The sequence below is a fragment of the Dermacentor silvarum genome, chromosome 10 (assembly GCF_013339745.2).
Source record: "Dermacentor silvarum isolate Dsil-2018 chromosome 10, BIME_Dsil_1.4, whole genome shotgun sequence".
Taxonomy (NCBI): domain Eukaryota; kingdom Metazoa; phylum Arthropoda; class Arachnida; order Ixodida; family Ixodidae; genus Dermacentor; species Dermacentor silvarum.
The window spans coordinates 158,140,748-158,158,929 of NC_051163.1; the positions used below are offsets into that span (position 1 = coordinate 158,140,748).

At 46.3% G+C, this 18,182-nt stretch overlaps 1 protein-coding gene across 1 annotated transcript; it reads right to left on the bottom strand.

Annotated features, from left to right (window-relative positions):
• Positions 1-3,058: 3,058 nt before the first annotated feature.
• Positions 3,059-4,279, bottom strand: LOC125940898 (uncharacterized). Its single transcript, XM_049657553.1, has one exon. The coding sequence runs from the start codon at positions 4,277-4,279 to the stop codon at positions 3,077-3,079; it is 1,203 nt and encodes a 400-aa protein (XP_049513510.1). The 3' UTR covers positions 3,059-3,076.
• Positions 4,280-18,182: the final 13,903 nt, after the last annotated feature.

Here is an 18,182-nt window from a genome sequence, read left to right on the forward strand (position 1 = left end):
TCTCAGGTTGGCTGCACAGTCTACAATTTGTATTCCACGGTACATATAATCCTTTCTCATGAAGCCATGTTTTAACTGGCAGAGTGGAAGTGTGCAGCTTAAAGAAAAATGTTTTCGCTGCTGGCGTTATACACATTCGACGAACACGGCAAAGAACATCTTGACCAAATAGAGACAGATATGGCTTTCTATACATAGGTGCAGGGAAAAGGTTATTTACAAGTGCTATATTTAGCGATGTTCGATCAACGCTAAATAAATATTCTAACGTGAATCTGGCTTTTAAAAATGAGATAGTATCCACGAGTTCTTTTAGGAAGCCCCATAACGGCAGTTCTTGAGCAGAGTTGGTCGTGACAAAAAGAAAAGGGAGGTGTGAAGCAAGACGTGTTCTATTAACTGCAAGGAGGAAAGGATGACGGACATTTTTGAGGTAAAATAATCGCATGACCAATTGTCTCACAAACAAATGCACAAGACTGAGACCTCCCTTCTCAAGTGGAAGAAAAAGATTATCCCTTCTCATGGCTTCCCATGATGACTGCCAAATAAAAGATGCAAATATTCTGTGGAATGCCTGAACATGGATGCGGGAGCAGTGCAAGACCTGCAGAACATAAAGAAGCTTAGAAGCCAGGAATATATTGCACGCCTTAGCTCTTGCGAAAATGGAGAAGTCGCGTCCCTGCCAGGTTGTCACCTTTCGACGGATTGTGGTTATCGCGGATGTCCAATGAGGTCCACTATTACGGAAGTTATCGAGAGGCACACCAAGATATCGCCGCGAAGACTGATCCCAATGAATATTTGAGAACACAGAGGGAGTTAGAGCCCACATGCCTAGCCAAAACCCCCTACTTTTATCAAAATTTACACTAGCTCCTGCCATTTCACAGAAACGCAAGGTAGTGTTTATTGTCTCAGTAATACTGGGCTTATCGATGCAAAAGAAGGCAATGTCATCCGCATAAGCTAGAACTTTAATTTCTTCATCTGCATACTTGTATCCCTTAATGCTTGAGTTATAAAGCACGCTTAAGCAAAGAGGTTCCAAGTATATTGCGAAAAGTAAAGGCGAGAGCGGACAACCCTGACGGACGGATGACTGTACCTGTATTACACCTGAGAGGGTACGGTTCACAATTAACTTTGTAGTACACCCTTTATAACAAAGTGCTATACCATTATATAATGCATCACCTAACTGCAGATGTCGCAGTAATCGGAACAAAAAACTGTGCTGAACCTTATCAAAGGCTTTGGCGAGGTCAATCTGAAGAAGAGCTACTTGATCCATGCTACCTTCTAAGCACTCAAGGACTGAACGTGCGATATGAATATTTGTTTGTATAGAGCGTCCTCGAATTCCACATGTTTGATGGTCACCAACTAATTTAGCAATTACTGTCTGCAACCTATTTGTAAGTACTTTTGCAAATATTTTATAATCGACGTTACATAATGATATCGGCCTATATCCGTTTACACTCTTTAATACTTCATTATCAGTGCTCTTTGGGATTAGGGTTGTATGACCCTGATAGAAAGTCGGAGGAAGCTCACCATGTTTATAAGCGTCTTTGAAAACCTGCTCAAGAAAGGGACACAGGAATTCCTGAAATTTTGCATAAAACTCGGCACTAAGGCCATCAGGGCCAGGTGTCTTGTTTTTCTGCAGAGTTTCAACAGCAAGCTTAATTTCTTCTCGAGTTATTGGCTCGTCAACGCTGACTCGATCATCATCTTGTAATTGTGGCATAAGAGAAATAAATTTATCGGCTTTTTCTTCGTAATCCTGCTGAAGCGTAACTGCAGTGAAAAGATTTTTATAGTGATCTTCAAATATGGTGATTATCTGCGACGTTTCTGTATATATGGAACCACCAGATTCAATTTGTAATATCTGCTTTGAAAGCGCGTATCGCTTTTCATCACCAAGAGCCCTTTTTGTGGGCTCCTCATCTGTGAAACGAGTTGTGCGTGAACGCACCACTGCTCCTCTGTACGCTTCCGTTTCATATTTCTGTACCTCTGCTCGAACTGTATTTATCTCGTCGCTATACAACCCTGGCTCCTGGCTTTCGAAAGCGTGCAGCTTATGAAGTAGATTATAAAGGTGATGTTTTTCTGCATTTTTTCTTTGAGATAGCTCACATGAAATAGCAATCGCTTCATTTTTTACTCTCTGTTTGAACATTTCCCATTGAGCAAACAGTGGGAGCTGTCGACATTGCGTTATCTCTAGAAATAATTCTTTCACTTTGTTTACAAATTTTTCCTCTCGTAAAAGTTCTGTGTTAAGTTTCCACAATTCCCAATTTGGAGTAAACTTGCGAAACTTTCTGGGACCCCATGAAACAGCCACTAAACAATGGTCTGTGAAAAATATAGGCTTCACGGCGTAGTTGTGAATGTGAGACCAGAGATCCGTCGAAACATACACACGATCTAGTCGAGCATGAGAGACGCCTTGAAAGTGCGTGAACCGCACGCAAGAAGGCGTGTAGGCTCCCACGTCTATTAGATTGTGGTCTTCCAGTAATTGCTGAAGCAAAGTTGCACTTGCATCATAACGCTTTGTTAGGTATGAATGGTCTCTATGATCACAAACACAGTTAAAGTCTCCCAAAACTACCAAATCTCTGTCAGTGTCTAGGAACGGAGCAAGAGACAGAAAGAAAGCCTTCCTGTCGCTCACTTTTAGGGGAGCATAGACACAAATAAACCGCCAATTACGGGAACGAAAAGAGAGGTCACAACATAGAAAGCGGCCTTCCCCATCAACACGTAGCGACAATGAAGCGTGATTCAACTGCTTTCTAACTAACAAAAAGCACCCAGCTGAAGCACCACACGCTTGGCTAACACACACCTCATAATCTGGTTGAAAAATTTGCAGCGCAAGGTTAGCATCGGTAGCAGAAGAAATCTTGGTCTCTTGCACTGCACCAACATCAATTTCATGCTGCCTAAGCACATGGAGTAACTGCTGCTGACGCCGTATACTCCGCAGCCCACGCACGTTGAGTGTCGCTACACATAAGGGGAGGGTGAAGGAGGTAGCCATTTTGCTCACCTAAAGCTTTTGTGCTTCATCACCCTTGGCCACAGGTAAATCTGTGGTCTTGCTCCCTTTGCACTTCTTTATAGCACTCTCCTTACTTCGCTGACAAAACCGCCACGGCACACCATCACCAGGGGAGGGAACCCGTTGAGCACTAGAAGGCACACTCTCGGGTGCCTGTACTGCACTCCCCGTTGTTTCATCGTTGCACGGTGCCGGACGCTTTCTCGCTTGACTGCTGTCCATCGCCTCTTCTTCCTTGTCGCCATCGGGGGGCTTTTCTTTAAGGTTTTCTAGGTCATGTGTGCAAACCGAGTTATTGCCAGTAGCTTCGCTTGGGATGCTGTGGCTGCTCGGCATTGGCTCTGGAGACTCCTGTTCTTCGTCCCTGATGCCGCCTGTGGCTTCTCCGGTAGCATCGACTATCTCTGTAGCATCCATGAGATGGTCCAGTTGGGGCTCTTCTGCGCTGTGTTGCCCAGAACGAAGCTTATTGGCATAGGTCGATACACAGGCGTCCACCGAGTGACCAAATCGGTGGCACTGCAAGCACCTCGGCGTTCTGCATTGTCGACGGACATGTCCCACACGCTTGCAACGAAGGCACAGCGGAGGCCTGCCGGGGATAAGTACCAGGCACTGGTGTCCATAAATGGACATAATGTGTGGTATTGAGCTTACGGTGACAGTATCCTTGAGCACCAAGGAAACCTCCCGGTTTGTCGTCACCCACAGTTCCATACCAGTGCATCTCCACACCTCTCTCTCGACAGACTTCACCTGACCGTACGCCTGGAACGCCTCTTCAACCCGTCGAGCTTCAAGGTGAGGCGGAAGCCAGAGTAATTTGAGCTTGATATTTTTAGTCTCCGGATCTATCACCATGCACTTCAGTCCTTTGACACGGAGCTCACCACAGGCGACGAGTTTATGTTTCGCCGCACTACTAGCGCAGGTAACCATCCATACATGGCTCATCTGATACTGTCCTACACCTATAATATCTGCAGTATCCACTACTTCAAGCAGAGCGTCTCGGAAGTCAGGAGCACGGTATGGTCTGCCACTCAAGTCCGCATGAAGGAAAATGGAATTCAGCACATCGTTACCGGTTGGTAGACGCGGGAGGACAACTTTGTAGCTTGCATCTTCATTCAGAAACGGAGTCGACGATCCTCGGCCTGAGGCCGATACGCTGTTTCCAGCAGAGAGCATTCCGAGCACAGCCGTTCCACTCGGCTTCTTCTTCTTCTTCTTCATTGCGCCACAAACGCATTTGCAGAGAGCTACACAGACGCGCCTTATATATCTAACACTCCTCCGTGTACCCGCGCTCTTGCTCGGGGCGGTGCCGCCGCCTACGAGCAGAAAAGAGAAGTACTGCATTATGACACTAACGCGCACCGACAGTGAACGCTTCGGTGGTCTCAGCACTACGACGCCTCGATGCCAGCATTAGAAGGGACGCTGGCATCAAGAAGCACTACCAACGCCACCTAGGTGGCGTTCACCGTACTCAGCACAGCGGAGCGTGGCCTCCGCAATTAGCTCTGAAAATGTTTCTGAAGTTGATCGCGGAGGCTGCAATTACGACGCGCTGTACGCGCTGATTTGACTCGGTGACGATTCAGTTACGTGCTTTGTCTTGCGCGTTGTATTAGTGTGTCAGTTACGTGCTTCGTCTTTCGCGTTGTGCTAGCGTGTGCAGCGTAGTGCAGCTTCCATATGCACGACGGTTGCTCATGGTCATCGACGTTGGTAGTCGTGATGGAGGAGACGTGCCATTAGGCGTCAGCGTGGGTGCATCAACGCCTAAGGGCGCTTTAGCCACAAAACACCAGTAGACATTATATATCAATGTGCAATAAACATTACACTACTTCTGTGAAGACACGTTTCACTTTCGTGTTCTATACCGATTCCTATATAAGAGGGATCAACCACATTTTTTTTCTGTGGGTTGGGTGCCCTTGATGATGATGATATATTGAATTTTGTGGCGTGAGGACAAATGATGGCCAAAGAGAGCCATTTCGATGTCCTTGTGGGCACCTGTTTGAAAGCGCATTTCTAGTTGTCTACTGCGGACAGCCAGGTAAACAGCGTTGCTTAGCCAGAATCTCATTACGCTTCCAACCACGAGGACAACGCTTTGCTTTGAGATTCCTGGTGGGAAAAAAATTTAGATGGCACACGTAAATTTATGTACAATCCCGAGAACGCTGGTTAAAAAAAATCTGATAGGCACTATCACGGACACAGCCGTAGTTGGGTACGTGCAACGCCTTGAACGTGCTTCAAGAAGCATATGTCCACTATGTTTCAGAAATGACGTAACAAAATACACAACTTGAATTTATGCTCGCCTTAGAAAGCTTAGGTGCTTAACCTGTGCTTAACCTGTGTCAATGGGCCTCAGACAGTGTAATTTTGCAAACGTGCTCGCTTCCTACTTGTAGTGGGTCCGTTTGCGTTGGAGGGGTGGTTTAGGCCCTAGGCTAAAGAAATAACCCGCCTACTGGTGGCGCCCGAGACGGCCCCGAGCCGCTCGAGCCACGCCGCACTTGTCGATGATTTGGGTCCCCGCGCTTTCCTCGATATTCCCGCTTCGCACTCACTATGGCGACAGACACGTTCGGCCTTAGTTTCAGAGGTTGTGCATCCGTGAGCATTTCTGCGTAAGGCCCTTCGCGGCATTTTTGGACTCGTTTTGAACACAGGGCATTCTTGTAGGCATTGTACTTCCCGAAAAGTACTGGTGTGAGTTCAATGAATTGTACCTAATATGACTGAATGAAACACCGATCCTGCTCGCATCAACAAGGGAACTGCAGAACAACGCCTGTTTTAACACCGTGTGCGAGGCCAAATTTACCACCGATAGCGTCATGCGTGACGCGACAACAGCGCCCTCGGAGCATGCGACAAAAGTATGATCGAGTAATTGCTTCTTTGCTCTACACACCAATACTAAAGTAAAGCGCGTGAATAGTACCAAAGCAACAATATAAGCGATATTATCGTTACCTCTTTTTGTTACATGTTGTTACATGCTGTTTTAGGAAGCGATCCTCTATGTGGACCCAATTACCAGGCGTTGTTCGTTTAACAACGCTCTTATCGTACCAGGGCGGCTGGCTTATTATAAGTAACAGAGTCCCGCGAATGAGAACTCCAACGAGATCTATAAAACACTACGACAAAAATTGACTATGAACAACTTGATTGTGAAATAACGGGTAGAATTCAAAGCAAATGATGTCATTCAGTTGCCGAGATCACGAGGTTAAGGAAGTAATCTTCACCCAGCGTTGTCATCCAAATTCAAGCTTGCTAAGGGTTCATGACTCGCGCGCCCGCGGCTCCTTTTGGCTGTCGTTTCCGTAAGAATGAGCGACGCGTTCCCGCCAACGGTGTCGTTTAACTTGGCGGTCCGTGCAATCTTATGCCGGCGCGTGCAGGCGTAGTCAGTTTTCGCGAGCCACTGTGAACAGTTGAATTATGAAATTTCCACGCTGGAGGGTGCGCCTCAATTGTCGTCTTATTGAATGCAATTCTAAATACGCCGTCCGCATGCTTTCGTAGTATTTCTAATGAACGCGTCGATGCAATCTGTTTCGGCGACAAACCGTAGACGATCAAAGCTCTCTTTGTAAGCCACTCTGTTTCACTTGACCCACTCTCTCTAGATTGATAGCCGGTATCTGTGGCGTCATGGTTGCGTTCATGGTTAACCGTAGTAATATCTGCAACTACGGGTTTCCATTCTAACTCGGACAGAGATCCCGGTTCTGCGAATATACTTGACACGTTGCGGGCGGCCGTAGTTGCCTTAGAAGCCGAAGCAATATTTCTCATCTGTGGCACAATACCCGGATGGAGGGGTTTCGTAGCCATTGAGCCAGGTGTTCCGCTCATAATCGCTGCAGTTCTTGATCGAAGTATGATGTCTACGCGAGCCGGTGCTGTGCCTTCGTCGTCGCTCACCTTTTTCATAGTAGAGATTGCCAGCTGAGTGCCCCGAGAATTGTTAACGGCCGAAATATCCACGCCGTCTCGTATGTGTGTCGCGTCTTCTCCATCGGCTTGATCGATTTGCTCTCGCTTCATATTTGCAGATAAGAAAAACGGTTCGGTGGAAGTCCGATAGCCAGCCTTGCGGCTTGAAGGTACGAAATATGTCGTTGCTGATGGCTGAGATGTCTCTCGGATAAGTGGACGTTGAGTAATGTTTGAACGCAGATCTGTTTTAAACTGATTGACCTGAGTGAACTTCAGTGCACCTGTGACGTCATCCGAAGATCCGGCACGCGTACTGACTACATCAACGAGATGCACCGAAATGACATCCCTCACAGAAGATTGAGGTCTCTTTTCCCAATGCGTTTGCTTCACGGTGGCGTTCGTGGTGTCTACCAGGGGGCGTGCAGGCGTAGGACGTAGCAAGGAAGTAGAGGCAGTGCTGTTAACATTTTCAGTGATTGATGAAGTTCCTGCTGCACTTTTCCAAGTTCTTGAAGACGTAAGCGTACGCCGAGACGGAGGCAATGGACGTCGTGTTGACGTTAACTGCATTTTTTTGGTTGAGCGATGACCAGCGGTAGGTGAAACGATTGGCGATGATTCCAAGTCCCATTTTGTGCGTCGGCCCGCGTCTTTGGAACCCTGCCGTATTTTCCGCGAATACGATGACTCTGAAGTCTGCAACTTCTGCGTAGTATGAAAATACGTTGGATTCCTGCTACCTGTCACAAACGTTTCCTGCTGCGTGGCACTTGCATGTTTAGGTTGTTTCTGCGTGTCATTTGGATAAGGCATTTCTGTCAGCAAATCGGAAGTGATAAAATTGGTAGTAGGCGCAACGTGTCCTATTTTAAACTGATGAGTTATTTCGAGCTTCGGTGTTGATGATACTGAAGCAAGCAATTTCTTCCACTGCGAAGTAGGTAGAAACATCGTTTGACTCCGACTAGTACTGCGCATATAGTTGTCAAAAGCAGTGGTTTTGCCATGCTTGTCGGCATCGCTCGCCTTCACATATTCACCGAGATCAAAGTGCGTACTCATATCAGGCTTAGATGTGTACGACGACGTAAACAAATAACTGTCTGCTTTAAGCCTATCATCATTCCACTGAGAAGGCCTCGGGAATGACTCATTAGAGCTCGTCGAATTTTCAACGTAGTCATCATGGTCTAGCATAGTCTTACTATTAGGCTCGAAGACCTCGGACGTATCACGCCCCGACAAAGCCAGTTGTGTAGTGGCGTCGGCCTCCGTCGGCTCTGTTTTTGATTGCGAAATGCCTGGTAGAGTGGTATACGAGAAAACATGAGGCTCCACCGTGGACATCTCATGCGGATTGCCGTGCCCTGTTCTAATGGCAGTTGTTGACACCAAGTCATAGCTATATGTTGACTCTGTGGACTTTCCGTATACGCTTGCATTAAGGACAGATGCGTTTGGCGTAAGTGACTTGTAGGTCGATGAAATACTAGTTGCGGTCAAATGGCTTACCGACCTCGATGTGACGTTCCTGTTCATCGAAGTGAGCGTCGCAGAGGAAGCGAAATACGTCAGAGTCGGTGACGGTATTCTGAGGTGCTTGAAGTCAGTTACTTGGGTACTTTCATGAGTAAACGCTCCAGCCGTTCTTGAACTTGCGCTGTATGTGAGGTTGCGGTCTCCTGAAGGAAACGTAGTAAGCATCGCGCCGCTGCCAAAGACCGCAGACATGCTGCTTGTTTCGTGTCCGAGGGCAGATATTCCCGCCGTTGAAGAGCCAGTTAACTCCTGCGATGATTTTGCAGACCGGTGAGATGAACGCTCGTGTTGAATCGCCGTGGTAAAAACATTTGTGCTTGCGTTGAACGTCCTTTGTTTGGTGGTCAGCGATAACGCAGAAGCGCCGTCGTCAACTTTCGAAAGTGTTCCAGCTGTAATGCTACTGGCTTGCAATGAAAACGAACTCGCGGTGGATGTCAGCCCAGCTACGGTCGGTGATGTCTCTGCAGTGACTAGCCTCGTTACGTTGATTACGCAAATCACCGTGTTGCCACTTCTGACAACCTCAACGGTCTCGGACGACGTCCTGGCTACTCCTACCTGCGCTGTAGTTATGCCTCTAGTGGACTGCACTGTCCAGTCCTTAGTTGATGATTCGAGTCGTGATTTGAGCTCGTGTCTCGAGCTGGTAGTGTTCACCCCGCCCCTGCGTGCGGTCTCGGGGATGTGTTCTCGATTGTCGAGCGAAGGCTCTGACCAAGCCGACGGCTTTGTGAGATAGACAGCAGAGACGCCGGCCACGACGAAAGTCCACAACAGCGGGAGCAATACGATGCATCCGGTCTTCAAGAGTCGATGAGTCGCTTTGAAGTCCCAAGATGTCTGGCTGTCCAGGTCAAGATGCGGCCTCGGGCATGGATGCGAGGAACGCATGGCTGCGACTGCTCCCTTTGCTCTTGCTTTGTCCAAGGATTTGCGAGTAGGCTTGAATTTGTATTGTGATGACCTGAAGTTGCTTGCTTGCTTGCTTGCTTCCTATGCCATGGCGCATACCCACCACGGGGGATTGGTCAAGAAGCCGGCGGTTAAACATGTGGGGTTAAATTATGCAATGAAACTAACTGATGTTAGAGCCGTATTTTATTTTTTCTTATAGGGAATTAGTGTGCTTTTTGGAAGGACATCAAGGTGAGAAGGTTCGACCCAATATGGGTCGAACATACATACAATAAGTCATAATGAGAGTGTCTCTGCGTAGGCCAGAGCGGCGGTGACCGAGTTTTCGAATCATGCCAACAGCGCGCGCTGCCTTAGACGTAACATGTTCGATGTGGTTGCAACAACTATAGTCGGGTACAACTTTAGAAGACAGGAGGAGGCCCCGCCCAGTTGACCGAAGCGCAGCAGCCAATTCCTCCGCGACTCAAGAAAAAGTCCAGCTCAAAAAATTGTGACTGCTTCTAAAACGCGTATTTGTCGGTATAAATAAGATTTGTGTATCTTGACGAGTGGTTTGGTAAAACTATCATGATGGACATGCTACCGCACATGCCGGATCGCGAGAGAAAAATAACTCCGTGCCTTCTACAACGCTGTGCGTCGTCTGCTACGGAGCAAGATCGACGGCACCGGGCGTAGTAGTCGCTGGCCTAATAGCATAAGATTCATATATACCTTTTGTGTGTCTGCACAACCTTATTTTCTTAATGTGTTTGGCTTATTTTTAATTAATATATTTTTCTTTTTTTTCGCGGTTGCGAACCTGCGATCTCGTGATTTCGCGCACGATCGCGCGCGGCATTCCGTGCCAGTTTTCAGCCATGGAGCCCAGCGAGGTGACATCGGAACGCGATCCTTTGTTGCCGAACGAGCCTTGTGTCGCCTCGATGACCACACCACCAAGGAGCCTTGGCAAGAACAAGAGCGGCCACATACTGAACAGCGATTCACGCAACATGATCTTCCACTGCTACACGTTTTGGCGTAACAGGCAGCCTGAACGCAGCGTGGAGGACACGAGCAAGTTTGTCGCCGACATGCTCGGTGTCAGCGAAAGGACTGTGTTCAGGGTGAGGGAGGAAGTTAAATCTTCGCATTTTTCGGGTGGCAAACTGACGACGCCCTCGCGAAAGCGCCCACGCAATGCGGAGAAGAGAAGACGCAGCGCGAAGTTTGACAGCTTCACGTTGTGCGTGCTGAGGTCATGTGTGCGCGATTTCTTTGGCCGCAACGAGATACCGACGGTCGAGAAGATAACTACCGAGTTTCCCCATCACTAAGGCGGTGTACTGTGCGTCGCCTTCTTGCTGAGATCGGCTTCAAGCACGAAAAGAGAAGCCGCAACTCGCTGCTTATCGACCGGGATGACATCACCAATTGTCGGAATCGCGACCTCCGTGACGTGGAGCGCTACCGGGCGGAAAGCCGAAAGATCTTCTACCTGGACGAGACATGGGTGACGGCGGGACACACTCGGTCGATCGTGTGGACAGACACCGTGGTGCAGAAGCGCGGACGCCTGTTCGCTCGAGCAAATGGCCTGACGACGGGTCTAAAACAACCTTCTGGGAAAGGTCAGCGCCTGATCGTGACGCACATCGGCAGCGAGGATGGTATCGTCGACGGCTCCTTGGATGTATTCAGAGGCCAAAAGACAGGCGACTACCACGAAGAAATGGATGGCAATCGCTTTGAGGGCTGCTTCAATTACGTTTTGCAGAAGTTGCCAGCTGGTAGCGTCATTGTTTTAGACAATGCACCTTACCATAGCCGGCGAGAAGAGAAATTGCCGACGACGGCCTGGAAGAAGGAAAAGATACAGGAGTGGCTCACAAGCAAGAACATCACCTACGGTGAAAGGATGATTAAGAAGCAGCTGCTTGAGCTGGTGCCATCTATGAAGTCAAGCTTTCTGAGCTACATCGTAGACAACACAGCTATAAGGGCCGGTTGCATTGTACTCAGGCTCCCGCCGTACCACTGCGAATTTAATCCCATTGAGCTTGTGTGGGCCAAGGTCAAAAGTGGCATCGCTGCGGACAACAGAGACTTCAAGCTGTCCACGGTTGACGTCATCTTGAGGGAGAAAATCAAGCAGGTAACGGCGGAAGACTGGAGGAAGAGCATTCAGCATGTGATGGACTTGGAGGCAAAGTTCAGATTTTACACATCTGGGAGTGAGCACATTCAACCCATCATCATCCAGCTGGGTGAAGGTGACACTGAAAAAAGCGACACCGACTGCGAGCTGTCTGGCATTGAGCCACTCGACGAAGCATAAAGGCTTCTTATTAACAAAAGAACAGCCCTTATTAGGGCTATCAAAAATTTGCCGGTGGGTTCGCAACAGCCAACCATCCATTCCGTGGCCTCTCAAATAAATAAGCAGTTCCATATATGGCATATTCCTTATAATAGAAGCTCAATTCTGATAAGCAACGTCCTGCACACATTGTGCTCGATTTAAGAAGTGGCATAAAAACACATTTAAATGCTGGCATATCTGAATTGAAACACTATTGTTAACCCTGATTATCGTTAGCGGGCTCAAAATGCTCATTCGGGCAGCCACCGTCGAGTTTGACGCGCCCCATAGTGAAATAGCAGTAGTCAGAGCACGCTTTATGGTTCTGTTAGCAGTCTGCACTGGTAATCGCAGTCACGTCATAGCGAGTGGTGGTGAAATAGCAGCAGACAACACGAAACTGACAGCCACTGTCAGCAGCTTGAATGCCAAAGTACATTCATGTGGTTGCAATTTTTTTTTGTTATCTGGCTCACACAAGTAATGCGAATAAGAGAACAAATATAAGACATCGTTAGCTTAGTGAGGCCCAAAATGCTCATTCAGGCAGCCACCATCGAGTTTGACGTGCCCCATAGTGAAATAGCAGTAGTCAGAGCACGCTTTATGGTTCTGTTAGCAGTCTGCACTGGTAATCGCAGTCACGTCATAGCGAGTGGTGGTGAAATAGCAGCAGACAACACGAAACTGACAGCCACTGTCAGCAGCTTGAATGCCAAAGTACATTCATGTGGTTGCAATTTTTATTTTGTTATCTGGCTCACACAAGTAATGCGAATAAGAGAACAAATATAAGACATCGTTAGCTTAGTGAGGCCCAAAATGCTCATTCAGGCAGCCACCCTCGAGTTTGACGCGCCCCATAGTGAAATAGCAGTAGTCAGAGCACGCTTTATGGTTCTGTTAGCAGTCTGCACTGGTAATCGCAGTCACGTCATAGCGAGTGGTGGTGAAATAGCAGCAGACAACACGAAACTGATAGCCACTGTCAGCAGCTTGAATGCCAAAGTACATTCATGTGGTTGCAATGTTTATTTTGTTATCTCGCTCACACAAGTAATGCGAATAAGAGAACAAATATAAGACATCGTTAGCTTAGTGAGGCCCAAAATGCTCATTCAGGCAGCCACCCTCGAGTTTGACGCGCCCCATAGTGAAATAGCAGTAGTCAGGGCACGCTTTATGGTTCTGTTAGCAGTCTGCACTGGTAATCGCAGTCACGTCATAGCGAGTGGTGGTGAAATAGCAGCAGACAACACGAACTTGACAGCCACTGTCAGCAGCTTGAATGCCAAAGTACATTCATGTGGTTGCAATGTTTATTTTGTTATCTCGCTCACACAAGTAATGCGAATAAGAGAACAAATATAAGACATCATTAGCTTAGTGAGGCCCAAAATGCTCATTCAGGCAGCCACCATCGAGTTTGACGCGCCCCATAGTGAAATAGCAGAAGTCAGAGCACGCTTTATGGTTCCGTTAGCAGTCTGCACTGAAAATTGAAGTGTTGTCACAGCCAATTTTCAATTTATTAATCTGACTCGAGCAAGTAATGCGAATGCAAGCACAATTATTGTGATTAATTTTGCTAGCATTTTTTTGTCATATTTACGTACCGGAAAAATGCTCAGTAAAGTTGAACGTGTTTTAGTGAGTCACTTTGTTCATTACAAGCCGTAGGCAAAGTGACGGACAGATTCAGACACTGGTATTAGGGAAGTAATAAATGGTGAAAGTTGCAAAATCTCTCACAGCACTGCCTTGCTGGACTCCATCCACTGGAAAACTGCATTTGTAATGATGAAAGCGTCAAGACAGGAAATGATACCCCACTGCACAATGTTATGTATGTGTACCACCACATGTGACGGGAAGCAAAACCATCTATTTATTAAGACTGAATGCAACAACATACCAAGGTGCTGTTTCACAATATGGCACCTTTTCATCTGCACTTCTGGCAAGCTACCGTATACACTGATGCATAAACACATTAACAGGGGTAAGCGACGAAGTAACTGTGCAAGCCACGTGACGCTTTTAACACTTTGTATCTGTCAATGTTTCTGTTGTCAGAGCTGATAGAACTTTCTTTGGTGCAAGTTGGTTAATCACGTTGCGGCAACAGCACAAGAAACAAGGTCAGAATAGTAGGAGAAAACAAAGCAAAGTGACAGACTGAGGAGGCAAGGTAGACAAGAGAGAATGGCTTTAATGACATCGAAGAGGCCAGCCCTGCTATTCACTGGACTTGGTGCTTTGAATGAGACGAGTTAATGGAATTGTAAAGAAAGTCGTGGCTGCAGCATGCTTACAAGAACAAAAGCAAAGATAAAAGGATAGAAATAGAAATAAATACATACACGCACGGAAGAACTCACAATTCACACACATTCACACAAACGCGAGCACGAAAACTAAGATCTAAAATACAAAAATGGCCAAAATAACAAATATACATAAACGCACAAGAAACACGCACACACATTTAACGCTGACGCGAGTAGAACTATTAGGAGTCAGTTCACAAGCAGCCGTGCCTACTTTGTCGTTCTTTTTTTTTTAATGTACATATTGGCTCTGTTGCCTTCACTGTCATAGGAATTCTTTAGTAGCGACATATCACGACAAAGCGCAAAGCTGTGTTGTTGGAAAGCAAGTCGAGCGCTGGCAGCACAACTTATGCGCGATTGTGTCACAGCAGGCTTTCTACAGCTGGCGGGTGCAGTGAGCGAAGAGTAGTTCTAAGCCACACAGCGACGCGAATTCATGCCAAGCTCCCTTGCAACGGCACCAGTGTATCAGTCATAATTTTACATTAGCATTCAGGCTGACATTAAGGAAGCAAAGACTGCTTCCAAATGCCTGACCGTTAACAATCCAATGACATTCGCTCAAGCAGCGCGTGTTAACCACTGATTGTTAGCAGTGGAAAGCAATCAATCGACGGTGCTACACAACACTCGAACGACGCTGCTAGAGGCTCGGCTATCTTATCACACTGCTGCCAACGATCAGTCGTTTGCACGCTGAGCTGACAGCAACGAATCTTTGCGTTGGAGGTTGCTTTCACAAATGTTTTCTGTTGAGAAACTCGCAGGTTGGTTTCATCCGCGCACGCTTTTCTCATTTATCCTGATAATGGTTTTGCTCCATCACTTCACCACGTCCGACGAGAAACACAGGTGTACAGTACACAAACACACCCACCGCTCACAGTAGGCACCAGACTTTGGGGAACTCTCGTCGTCGTAAATTCACTTAGGAGCAAAAGAAAACACCACGGAGCAAACACGTACGATGTTTCTTTGCAGCGGTATGTCGCCGCGGCATCCTGTTTCCACACGAAGCGCAGCGCAGCGTGACCGATGTTCGCTGCAATCTTTCTTCGCCGGCTCACGGCTCAGAACAAACGCACGCGGCACAAATTGTGCATCGTAAGCTCACAATAATTTTTCCGGCATGACAGACCACCACAAACAATTGGAATTCACTCTGACGAAGGGAGACGCACAGAGCTGACGCGACTCGGCCCAGTTCTAAGCGAGGGCGGCCATGTTAGGCATGTTCTCCGTCGGCGGGGACACCGGCCGTCCGGCTCATGACGTCACTTGAAGTGCGCGCCTATTGGTGCCGGCTCGTATGCATCCGCCTTTGAGGGGCAAATGCCGCTGTCTTCTAAAGTTGTATCCGACTATAAGTTTTTGATCGTATATAACGCCTAGATACGTAATAAAGTCGCGCTGAGGGATTATTTCTTGACGGTATTGACGGGAGACATTAACCGGTATATTTAAGGGAAATACAAGCAAGGCACTCTTGCTAAAATTTAATGTCATACGAGTTATTGCAGCAACGACCAAGTTTTCTTCTTTTGTCTCTCCTACATGCTGGTAGAGAATCGAAGCTGTACACATTTTTAGTCCTAGGAAAAAGAAATACGAATATAAATCAGGAAGTACGCGAACTTTCTTTTCATTAATCAACGTGGCTTTAGAAAAAATCTTTCCTGTGATATGCAATTGCTTGCGTTTACAACCGACTAGCACTTTATCATGGACAATAACTTGCAAACTGACAGCATTTTCTTGCTTTTTCCAAAGCTTTCGACCGTGTTGCTCATTGCAGGCTGCATTCAAAATTGAATTCCCTTGGACTGGACTTAGGTAGTTTATCTTGGATCTTAAATTTTTTATCATTTCGTGAAAAATTTGCAGTTATTAATAAACGTGCTTATTCTCTGGCTGATGTAACTTCAGGAGTCCCTCAGGGAAGCATCCTGGGCCCTCTACTTTTCCTAATTTACATAAATGATCTGCCCAATAACATTTCTTCAAGTATAAGACTATTCGCTGTTGATTGTGTTGTTTACAGAAAAATAAGTTCTCCAGAAGATCACGTTGATCTGCAAAATGACATTAACCTAATAAGTACGTGGTGTAGTAAATGTAGTCGAAAAAAATCCGACTCAGATTTTTCCTACTATATTAACAACTCTGCCATAAATCGTGTTCAGTCATACAAGTATCTAGGAATACACTTCACTCACAGTCTTTCATGGTCCCCCCGCATTACTGCTATCTGCGTTAACGCGTCCAACACACTTGGCTACACTCGACGAAACCTGCGTAAAACACCACCTAACATTCGCAAGTTGGCGTACCTAACGTTCATTCACCCACAGTTGGAATTCGCGTCATCGATCTGATTCCCGCACCAAGATTACTTAATCTCTAACTTAGAACGCATACACAACCGGGCTAGCCGGTTCATATCTGGAAATTATGACCGCAAGTCTAGCATAACGAAAATGAAACTTGAGAATTCACTGCACACTCTTCGAATTCGTCGTTCTGCTTCCCTTTTATGCTTGCTTCATGGATACATTAACCACACCAGGCCACCTGTCTTACCCTTGGAGACTCCAATGCGCATGTCTCGACGGCTCCATAATAACGTTAACATCAAGCGTATCTTTGGTAAGACGCAAGCGTTTAATTCATTAGCGTTGCTGCGTGCCATTTCACTTTGGAACGATCTTCCTGACAATATCGCCTCCATTACAGATAGCCGAGCATTCCATAGCCGTCTGCATGAACATTTCATGCCTGCATTCTAACTGTTAAATACTTGTCGAATAGCATATTTACTTGTTTCGGACATGTTCTCGCCTGTTTTTCTTTTTCCTTGTTGAAATTAGTTTTATGTTAAGCATTGTATAATTTGTTTTAGTCGATCTGTATTCTCAATTAAGAATGAGGATTGCGATTATAATAAGCACATTTATTACACACTTTAGCTCATGTTCCTATTTTTCTTTTTGATGCGTGTTATCATGCTTTGTAATTTCACGGTCACTTTGCTATTTACCGCACATATCTATACAAGTTTTTCTGTATTTGTCACCATATATGTTATGTTATTATTAGCCATGTAACGCCCCCCTTACACTATGCTCCGATGAGGAGCCTGTAAGGTACTGTGAATAAATAAATGAATAAACAAGTTAGAAGGAAAGAAAAAAAAAGTTCGCATTCATAGAGCTCATATCTTGCTGTGTGCCTTCTTTGTTATTTCTGCATTGAATATCAGCCAATTGTGGACTATTTTGTCCCATCATTTTCAACCAAAAGGGAAACCAAAAGTTGTCAAGAATTTGTTGGCTTGTCTTGACGTTCCAATAAGTTTGCCATACACTGTATACTTCGTTGCGCTTTTTCTAGAAATAAATCACAGGACGCCTCGACTGGAATTTACGAATTTCTCCGTGATGCAAAATGACCCCCTTGTTCAAGTTCTATTAAAACATTATCGACTAATAAAGAGTAAATTTTGGGTTTTTCCGTACTGAACAGCACGATATGGTTCTGTAGCGCGCCGTAGTGGATTGAGTTTGACTACCTGGGGTGCTATGACGTGCGCACAATGTTCGGTAAGTGGGCGTTTTTGCATTTCGCCCACGTCGAAATGCGGCCGATATGCTCGGTGTGCGATCCCGCGCCTTCGGTTTTAGCATTGCAGCGCAAAAGCAACTACGCCACCCCGGCGTGTTCTCAAATGTCGCGCTTTTAAAATGTCCGCAATTATTAAATGCCTCAATAGCCGCTATGCACGTACATATATTTTCTAAGGTATAACATGGTGCATAATATATTGCGCACTAAGCAATTTAACAACCCGTGCTTTTTGGCCAATATGCAGTAGTGGGTAAGAGAAACTGCTTAAGACCACGACAACAAAACTTCCATGATGATAAGTGTAAAAATAAAAAAAAAACTAATATTCCTGTCACGAGGAAGGTTCGTCGAC